This window comes from Colossoma macropomum, unplaced genomic scaffold (genome assembly GCF_904425465.1).
Source record: "Colossoma macropomum unplaced genomic scaffold, Colossoma_macropomum, whole genome shotgun sequence".
In the NCBI taxonomy this organism is placed as follows: domain Eukaryota; kingdom Metazoa; phylum Chordata; class Actinopteri; order Characiformes; family Serrasalmidae; genus Colossoma; species Colossoma macropomum.
Genome location: NW_023494806.1, coordinates 15,327,270 through 15,338,039, shown reverse-complemented (window position 1 = coordinate 15,338,039; position 10,770 = coordinate 15,327,270). Strand labels below are relative to the sequence as shown.

Genomic DNA, 10,770 nt, shown 5'->3' with positions numbered 1-10,770 from the left:
CATCATTGTCAATGAAGCACATAGAGCAATAATTTATGTAGGCTGAGAACTCTACAAATAATATGTGTTTAGCAACCATAGTCCATTATATATAATCTATCTATAAAACAGACAGACAGCTCAATTGATACACACACACACACACGTATGCACACATGCACACACACATACAGTAAATTATATATGATAACTGACATGAGACTGTGTGTCAAACAATGTTGAATTAATTTTTGTCCAGTGTAGGACAGCAAATGAAAAACATCACAGATTGGTAAAATATGGATCACTGTTTCTGAAAGACTACAGCTTTATCAAATGTTACTGCCAATTTCATTAGTATATTTTTTTAAAACCAAAATATTAACATCTGAAAGATACTAATAAAGTTGAAGAAACTCTCTGTTTTCAGATGTTTTTGTATTTTCTTTTTAAAATCAGTGAGGAACAAATGGAACAAAAAGACAAAAAATACTTTATTTGTCTTTGTTAACTAAAGGTGGCTTAGGTGTAAAAGTGTGAAACAACTAACCCCGCAGTACGGAGACTGTACGTAAACCTAGCTAGCTCTTTCTGTGAGCTTGTCACATGCTTCAAAACAGTGCTACATTGTAGACAACAAGATGGTGATTAAAGTAATATAAGGTTAGATTTTGTTTTGCTTTACACAAACAGCTCAGTAACAGAAAAAAAAAAAAAATCTTTTTTTAAGTCACTTACATGCCCTGAAAACACTCTTTGGTACAGATGTCTTTAAAACACTGATGAATCGCTCTGAATTTTCAAGGGAGACCACAGCAAGGAAATGTGGTAATGTGGCCAGAAGTACACACTGTTTGACCTTGTATAACAACATAAAAAGTCTGTGTTAAATTGCCCTGTTAGGTTGTTTCCCACACTCCCCTACTAGTTTCAGTACTTATATGCAGGGTCCTCCATTTCATCCAGGTCTGCTGATTAAGGACAGAAAGCCAACTAGATTTAAATAATGTTACTTTCTCAGTTTTTTGCAAACTATCCAGCAAGCATTAGCTGAGTTGTGCTTCTTAAGGCTGGCTTTACACACTGAAACTTTCATGCAGCCAGTTGCCTGTTGTGAGTTGCCTGCAACATAAGCTCTGTGCAACTTCACAGTTACAGGAAGCAATTCAAAAACAAAGCTGCACAAAACACATTTGATTACTTCACTAGTTAGCCAAATTAGCAGCTCATATTTTTTGTACACCAAATTGATCTGGCAACATATCATTGAAGTGTGATTTATATACTTGCAGCACTTTTAACATCTTTGTATATTTTTTCCACTGTCACTGTTGTTCCTTTTTTCTATATCTATATGTCTTTTATCTATATATCTAGGGTTCTTCACTACATATTTGAGTTTTATCTGTTGTGTGTATTAAGCCTTTAAATGTTTAAGTAGCCATTCTTTGATAGCAAGAGGATAATGAGCCACTGTTGGCCCACTGATGGCAAAGCTGGCAGTCCACTGGTGTTTCGCTCAGCGTGTTCCGGGCGGCCCACCAGTGGTTAAGCAGTCTTTTAGACAAAATTCCACTTAGCATTGCTCATTTTCCACTCACAGTCCAATTTACTTATCGTTCCTTCCTTCCTTTCTTTAGTTATACTTTGTGAATAATTTGATCCAGCACAGCATCAGCAACATAACTTTCTGTAAAATCTTCTTATTAAATTTTATATTAGGCCTTGTCATTATTTTTTCTCTCAGTTGTTTGTAATACTTGTCTTAGTTTATTCCAAAATAAAAGGCTCTATGCATGCAAAATCTGTTTGAGGAGATTAAAGCTTGTATGCAGGACAGTGAACTGGATGGTCTGAGGCTGAACCAGCAGTGGCAAGCGGTCAGCGGGGTGCCGACCTTATCATGCCAACGGACTGATATATGCTTGCTATGTGGGTTATGGTTGTAGCCTACTTGATGTCTCACTCATCCTGTCCTAGAAGCACAAGTTTATCTCTGACCATGTCTCTGTCCCCTCTTCTGCAATAATTTTCATCCACTGGATCCCAAAGAAATCTGAGCTCTGTGGGGCAGCAAAAAAGGAGAAAATGAATCTAGCTACGTAAATCACAAGCATGCTAACAAAGCAGGATAAACTCTGGCACAAGCAGCCGTTTAAACAGTTGTTACTATTAGCTTGCTAGCTAATGCAGTTGCTAAAGTTCCATGAACATTTCACTGTCAGGGGCTCACTAGAGATTAATGGATGGGCGGCTAAACCTTTACTAGTTGATGTAAAGTTTACAATAACGAACCATCGATAGATAAGACTGGTATATAAATAAAAAAGAAAAGCAATGACAGCTGAAAAAATTGTCAGAAGATGCTTCAAATACGTAAATATACGGATAGTGTATTAAAAATATATGAGCCGCAAAAGGAACTATCTGTTAATTTAATTGATTGGAACATAGTATAGCAAAATATATTTCATGCATCAAAGAACCCCAATCATCAACTGATCCATTTTAAATATTGCCATAGGTTATATTGGACACCACGAAAACACTTTCTTACAAAAACTGCAGTACATCCCTACTGCAACTATTGTCCACAACAACCAATGGGAACTTTTTTGCACATGGTGTGGGAATGTGGGGATGTTAATGACTTCTGGATAAAGGTTACTACCATATTATCTGCCCTGGTTGGACAAGAAATTCCCGTGGATCCAGCTGTATTATTGCTAAATGATGACTCCAATTTAAACTTAACAGGCAAACAAAGGAAGATGTGGCTCGCTGGTTTAACATTGGCTAAAAAAATTATTGCACAGAGGTGGTTTTTTTTTTTTTTTATTTCCTGCAGTTCTGTAATGTTGTGATAAAATGCCGCTTGATTAACAGGGAACAAATAAAAAAAAATGATCACATATATATATATATATATATATATATATATTTATATATATGAGCCGCTAATTTGGTTAACTAGTTGTGTTGCGCGCAACTTTGTTTTTTGTTACATGCTACTCATGACATACTTTTAAACCATTGATTTCACTGGATCGGTGGACAAGAAAATAAAACAGAAGATGGCTTATTTGGGGGAGAGTGCCTAGAACTGTTGCAGGTTTCAAATGAGTTGCAGAACGCTTTACATCATGCAACTCAAATGCAATTCAATCTCAGGTAGCTTTCAAGCAACTAAAGTTTCACTATGTAAAGCCATCTTTAAAGGGCTGTAAAATAAGAATTTTATTTTTTAACTTATGCTTAACATAAACAAGGACATGGACTGACAAGATAGAAAAGCAAATATATATATATATATATAGAGAGAGAGAGAGAGAGAGAGAGAGAGAGAGAGAGAGAGAGAGAGAGAGAGAGAGAGAAGAGAGAGAGAGAGAGAGATATTTCAGGTTGACTTTAAAAATATGACACCAGTGATGAAACATTTCATGTTAATCTATATGGAGTAAACGAGCGCATTCGGCATCGAGGAGGCATCTGAGTAATTAGAGCTGCACCCTTTTTTATCCTTGCACCCTCCTACACTTCTCCGCGTCCTCAGAGTGCAGACTTGAAGGCTTGTAAGGGTAAGAATTGGGACGGACCCGCCCTCGAGGCGTTTCCGTTTCTAAGCAACACTGAGCAGAGGAACTGTTCATGAACTGTTTCCGGGCATCGTCACGGTCACAGTGAATCCGACATGGCGGCTCACATGTCCAGCTTCAGGTGTTGGAGCCGCGTTCAGAGGTACACTTCACTTCTCTCACCCTTTATTATCATTTAACACACCCAGAACACCAGCCGCCACTTTAATCAGCCCTTCAGGAGAAAATATTCTACTTCAGTGTTGTGTGACATGTTAGTGCGAAGCTGAAGTGAGTTTCTTATTCTCCTGCTTCTTTTTTTAATTTCCCGTTCCACCTTAAATGGTGTATTTGTTAGACGCCAGGATGTAACTGCTGCACCGTTTAAGGTGGAACGGGAAAATTCAAATGGTATTGTTTACTTGGCTACGCTGTTGTAAGCTAAGCTAGCTGGCTAGTTTACTTTAGTTGTTTTTCTCAGACTGTTTGATCTGTTTCACTACCAGAGGAGTTCAGCTCATCGCCGCTACTGCTTTTAACGGATTAAACTGTTTTGGGCATGTCGGTAATGTGATAAAGAAAAAGTGAAATGTATTTTGTAAACACTGATAAGTTCATAATTTGCTTACTGTCGTGCTGCTGTAGGTTTGGCGTTGCTGCCTGTAGGCAGTACAGCAGTAGCAGTGGATACCCCAGTGTCTCTCTGTCCACACCGCTACCCGGTATCCCCAAGCCTCTGTTTGCTTCAGTTGATGGGCAGGAGAAACACGAGACTAGAATCACCACTTTAGAGAACGGCCTCCGAGTTGCATCTCAAAACAAATTTGGACAATTCTGCACAGTTGGTAGTAAGTACAGAGTGCCCTGTGCCACCGATGCATGACTCCATATGGACTGTGTGCTTTCTTACATCCTGGCCTTTTTCTCTTTTCAGTTTTGGTAAATTCAGGTTCTCGCCATGAAGCCAAGTATCCCAGTGGGATTGCACACTTTTTGGAAAAGCTTGCTTTTTCTGTAAGTGACCTTTTAGCTTTGGTCCCTTGGGTTTTCCTGGTGACATTCTTGTTTTGAACTGCGCAGATGTAAGAAGCAGTGCCCAGTTAATGTGCTGCATTTTTACTTTCAGTCTACATCCCAGTATGGAAGTAAAGATGAAATTCTCCTGTCATTGGAAAAACATGGAGGGATCTGTGACTGCCAGACATCCAGGTTTTCTTTACAATTTAATTTAAAGAGTTTTAAGTTTATAAACTGATCTGCTAGCTTTTCTGAAAGATTTGTTCAGTTGTACTAAGAACTGATTCAAATATTGTCCGATGCTGTATAACAAACACTGCTGTTGTTCCACATGTAGTTCTTTTTGTTTTCAGGGACACAACAATGTATGCAGTCTCAGCTGAAGTAAAGGGCCTGGACACTGTGGTTAGCCTGTTGTCAGATGCTGTTCTGCAGCCACGTTTATTAGGTGAGCATGTGCCACGCTTTCTGGAACAGGTGTATCTCTTCGACTCTGTGAGCTATGTCTAAGCAAGCGGTGGTTGTGTTTCTGTATAGATGAGGAAATTGAGATGACCCGCATGACTGTGAAGTTTGAGTTGGAAGATTTGAATATGAGACCCGATCCGGAGCCTCTGTTGACCGAAATGATCCATGCAGTGAGTGGGACTGTCTTTGTTTGTGCCTTCTTTTTGTATTTTGGGTCTTGTTTTCTGGACACGTGAAGCCACGTCTTGAGCTAATTTGGTCCTTCAGTGGGAATTCTCATCCTGTTTTGGTCTAAGACTATGCTTAATCATGGTCCAGAAAACCAGGCCAAGATCGTTTAACCACCTCTTGGCACTCAAGTTTCATCCTCTGCTGGGTTTAGGCAGCATATCGAGGGAACACAGTAGGTTTGCCTCGTTTCTGCCCTGCTGAGAACGTAGACAAGATTGACCGGAAGCTGCTCCATACATACCTCCGGAGCTACTACTGCCCAGAGCGCATGGTGCTGGCAGGTGTGGGGATCGAGCATGAGCAGCTGGTAGAGTGTGCCAGGAAGTACCTTCTGAATGTGAAGCCAGTGTGGGGCACGAGCACACCTGAGAAAGTGGACCGATCTGTGGCTCAGTACACAGGAGGCATCATAAAGGTGAGTTAAAGTGCGCTAGAGACATAAAGTCTGCTCACATGTTGTCACAAGCACCATTGCAGAGCTTAGTTAATGAAGAAAGTGTTGGGGGCCATGTAACCTTTATTATTTGTTGCATCAGAAAAGAAGTGCCCAGTCTAGATCTCCAGTCCTCCCCCGGACTTGCAGACACATAGACTTAATGTGCGCTTTACCAAGAAAGTCCACAGGGGTGTGGAGGTTTCTAATTCTGCCATGTATCTAGGCCATTAGAGGGTAATGTGGACCTTTTGCAAACTTCCAGTGAAGCCACTTGGGGTAAAGACTTCAGCAAATGTTGATTGTGGAATTACCCTAAATTCACTACAAAACACACACAACATAAATGGAAAGAAAAAAGCTTAAGGCAAACAAATGAAGGTCTTCCATTGAAAGTTATACACAATGTATGTGCAAACGACCAAAGTTTGGTGTCAGTATCATGGGAGCTATTCCACCTCTTTTATATGTGTGCACAGCCTTGCAGATTAGATGTGATGGCGTTGAGCACTTTAGTGAATGTCACAGAACGTAGGTTTGTAACTTAGAGATTTAGATTGTGACAAGCATTTTCATTACCCAGAGGGAAAAGTCACAGATTGTTCAAAATGTGGAGTTTTTTCAGCCACCAAAGTAACAGCGTGGTACAACGCAGCACACGCAAAGCCGGTGTTTCACAGCAGCGTTAAATAAATTACAATTTTGTGTGCCGCTATTTTAATTTACTTTTTGGCAAAATAAGAACATAATACTTAGATTAGTCAGTTAATCAAAATGTAGTCCATAGATTAGATTCGATTGTTTGATAATATTTATTACTGGTAATCTTAAATTTATTTGCAGGGCTGAAGTGCCTGCTTCTTCCTCACTAGCCAAGCTTTGTCACTACATCCAGCGAATCTGCTAATAGATCCCTTCTTTTTATATATTGAATATAAATACTGTTCCATATGTTTGTGCTTTAACCCCATATGCATTGTGACTGACTGCCCTGTGTATCTGCCAGATAGAGAAGGATATGTCTGATGTGAGTCTCGGACCCACACCCATCCCAGAGCTCACTCACATCATGATCGGCCTAGAGAGCTGCTCCTTTCTGGTGCGTCTTCAAAAGCCGTCAAGTGCCTTTAAGCCATTCAGCTGACATGTTGCCTGCTGATGTAACACCTGTGCAATTCTTTTAAACTCTTGCTAGGAGGATGACTTCATCCCTTTTGCTGTCCTCAACATGATGATGGGAGGAGGAGGATCCTTCTCAGCAGGCGGTCCAGGAAAAGGCATGTTTACGCGGCTCTATCTAAACGTTCTCAACAGGTACATCAGCACTCATCTTACAACATCAGAAGGGAGCATTTCACCTAGAAATGCTAGCTTTGTTATTAATCGATTAAAGCTGATCATGATTTATACCTGGTTTTCCAGGCATCACTGGATGTACAATGCTACATCGTACCATCACAGCTATGAGGACAGTGGCCTCCTCTGTATTCATGCCAGCGCAGACCCACGACAGGTACACTTGGACAGATTAGAAGGCGCCAGAGATTTTTTACTACAGCTAATTGTTTTATCTCGGATGGACATATTTAATAGAACATGAATGTATATATTTTTTTAGGTGCGAGAAATGGTTGAGATAATCACAAGGGAGTTTATCCAGATGGCTGGGACAGCAGGAGAGGTACTTTTGTGTATATGTACTTCTAACAAATCTTCAGTATAATTCAGAATGGTTTTTTTTAACCAGTTTCTGGCTTATTTGTAGATGGAACTGGAAAGAGCAAAGACTCAGCTGAAATCCATGCTGATGATGAACCTGGAGTCCAGGCCTGTCATCTTTGAGGATGTCGGACGGCAGGTTCTGGCCACAGGCAAAAGAAAGCTGCCGCATGAGCTGTGCCAACTCATTAGTAAGTACAGATTCCCATTCAGTCCTCCGACTAAGGCGGGGTTCACATTGTTTGCTTTATTACAGACAGACACACGTTTTTTTTCTGTTGTATTTAATGGGACAGACAAGTTTTTGTGCACTCTACTGATCAAAAGTAGGGCAAGCCTTCAGTGACAGTTGCTGAATATTCTGAACCACATGATTTTATAGATCAAAATTAGCACAATATATACACTGTTTACTTTGTTTTTGCTAGCAGCACCACAACTGTCTATGCACACTGAATCTGACTGACAGTAGCATATATACACAAACCTTACTACAATCCAAGGGTGAGCTGATCTCAGGCGTGAGTCTTGTTCTGAGCTGCGTTATACATTTTAGACCTACAGCCATACGCACAAGTTTGGATTCCCCCATCAAATGATATTTTTGCTTTTGTAAGTGAAAGTTAACACATCCTCTACAAGGAAGAACTTAAATATGGCATTTTTGTGCAATCTTAATTTAAATATTAATTTCTATTTATTGGTTGAGTTAAACATAAAAAAACCTAAATGTAAAATGTGCAATAACTTTTGCAGAGGCCACCTTTTATGTCATATTTTTATGTTAGATTCAGCAAATAATCAGTAGTTTGTTCTTTGTAGTGAATGTTTTAATTTTTTTTCACTAAATCAACATAAACTTTGTGTATGACTTAACACTGCAAGGCAAATGTTTGGATGCAAATTTTGGATGTAAATTACCATTAAAAACTTTTAAAAACTTTTTTTTTCAAATGATAATGGAAAATGTGCTACTGCTACTACCATATGTGATGTGTTCATTACCACAGGGTACAAAGGTTTTATTAAATATTTGCAGAAACAATACATAAATAACTGATTTTAAAATTGTTTTATTTGGTGCCTTTGGCCTGTAGTTCAGATGCAATTTTTTGGCTGACTTTACTTAACTGGACATTTACACTTTGTCCTTTATTGTAGGTAATGTTACAGCCAGTGACATCAAAAGAGTTACCACCAAGATGCTACGTAGCAAGCCAGCTGTTGCTGCTCTGGGGGACCTGACCGAACTGCCCTCCTATGAGCACATCCAGGCTGCTCTCTCCAGCAAAGACGGCCGTCTGCCTCGTATGTACCGTCTCTTCCGGTAGGAGTTCATCACTTGGCAGCGATTATACTTGCTTACACCAAGGACTGACCTACGGTACAACCCGTTAACTGGCACTGGAGTGCAGTGTGACGGTGGACACTGAAGTTGCAGTTGTGTCTCTGCTGTATAGAGCTTAGTATAGTGACCTTAAAACTACTCTTTATCTGTGGGGAGATGAGGCACTAGAAGCAAGTTTCATTTTGCCCCCAAAGGACTTATATTGACTCATTTTTTGCATGGTTTTGCTTTAAATCCAGTGTCCAAATTTAATGCAGTTTTGCAGTATCATGTCAGGGGACTATAGACCCCTGAAGTCATGTGTTGAAAATCAATGCTGTTGGGTTCTGTGGCAACCAAACAGATTCCAAACCCGACACATTGTGTTCTACGTACATTTACCCACTGAATGTCACTGGATCTTCTGAATTACAAGGTTGTTAAGAAGTCAAAACATGAATTTGCATTACTGTGCACTTGACATCATAAGACTGGCAACCACACTAAAATACCACTAACAAACCAGTAGAGCACATCTGCAGTAGCTGGAGTTATAATTTAAGTGTTAAAATATAATAATAGATTTACTTTCAAGCAACATTATTTCAATGCACAGGAGTGGCAGCTTGCTATTAGCATGGATGTAGCAGTGCTCATATTTTGTATGAACGGAGAACAAAATGCATCGGGTTTAGAACCTTTTGCTTAACCTTAACGATCTTAGGGGTTAAAACCATGTAGCTTACCACAGGATGCAATAGCAGAAATTTTCAAAAATCCCATTAATGTTTGTCATAGAAAAATGACCCAGAGTTTTTTTTTAATATGGGAATGATGCTGATTACAGAAAGCTACATGACTTCAGTGGTCTATAAGCTGTAATTTTGAAAGACCTGGTTTGGATACATTAATGTGATGCAACAGGTTAATCCAGTCTCCTGGCCATGTGCTGATAAAGATACTGATTTAGTGCATTGAATGTATGTTGGAAAACAGTTTAATTGAAGTGAATTGGTTAAAGTGATTCAGCCAACATGTGCTTCTGATACAGGCACTGCTATAAATACATGATCTTTCAATAATTTCAGTAAATACTGTAATGCAGGCTTTAAACATTGTTTATTTAAAGATATTTTAGTTATCACACTTTTTAGTGTGTTGGTGTGATTTCTCTAAAAAAACAATGGCAACTCAATGTTGACATCAACTTCGGATTTTTTTTAACTAAACTATATATAAAATGATCAATATAACTTGTGTCTACCCTAAAAAAGATTTAAAAACTCAGGTACTGGAAAAAGTGACCATGCAGAAATCTTTTTAGGAAGAATAAACTAAGAACTTTTCAAACAAGTCTGTTATGAGAAACATAGAAAGACTATCATGCAGTCCGAAGAACTGACAATTCAATGTTGTTTCCCAGACTTTCAAGGTTGTAGTTGATGTGTTTTTGCTAGGGTTGGGCGATATGGCAAAAATATACTACCAGCATGCCCAGACAACCATTTACAAACATCTTTCCTAGAAAGTCTGATGTGGAGTCAGTCTTACAGTCTTATGTTCACATCAGTGCATATAATAAAATATAGATCCCTCTCATACTTCTTTTCATCATAGTTTTACAGTTTCTGTTAACTTCTCAAATCTTAATTATGCTGTAACTCTTATCATGTGAATTTCCACAGGTCTTTTTCTGTGTAAAGTGTCTTTGTTGTTTTTGTTCATAAATGTGGTTTACATACATGTTCAGTATTTGTGTATTGGTTGATTTAGTCAAGTTTTCATCTGTGTTTGGACTTTAAAAGAGTAGAGATTTATGGGCCCAATAAGATAAAAGATACTCAACACCTTATTATGGTCAGTACCAATTTCATAAACTGAGTATTTAAACTATTTTAAGAAAATATCATGTTTTCATTGCTTTACATAGACATTTTACATTATTTAGCATACACTATTATCAAAAGCCATTCACAACAGTGTGAATAGAAATAATTCTTAAGAATAAAGAACAGGGATAT

At 38.8% G+C, this 10,770-nt stretch overlaps 1 protein-coding gene across 1 annotated transcript; it reads left to right on the top strand.

The window, feature by feature from the left end:
* The first annotated feature begins 3,634 nt into the window (after window positions 1-3,634).
* pmpca (peptidase, mitochondrial processing subunit alpha) lies at window positions 3,635-10,501 on the top strand. The gene is made up of 13 exons (XM_036598477.1): window positions 3,635-3,717; window positions 4,200-4,402; window positions 4,489-4,568; window positions 4,681-4,763; window positions 4,925-5,019; window positions 5,109-5,209; window positions 5,422-5,685; window positions 6,710-6,802; window positions 6,899-7,017; window positions 7,126-7,216; window positions 7,322-7,384; window positions 7,469-7,613; window positions 8,584-10,501. The coding sequence occupies exons 1-13, from the start codon at window positions 3,671-3,673 to the stop codon at window positions 8,751-8,753; spliced, it is 1,554 nt and encodes a 517-aa protein (XP_036454370.1). The 5' UTR covers window positions 3,635-3,670; the 3' UTR covers window positions 8,754-10,501.
* Window positions 10,502-10,770: the final 269 nt, after the last annotated feature.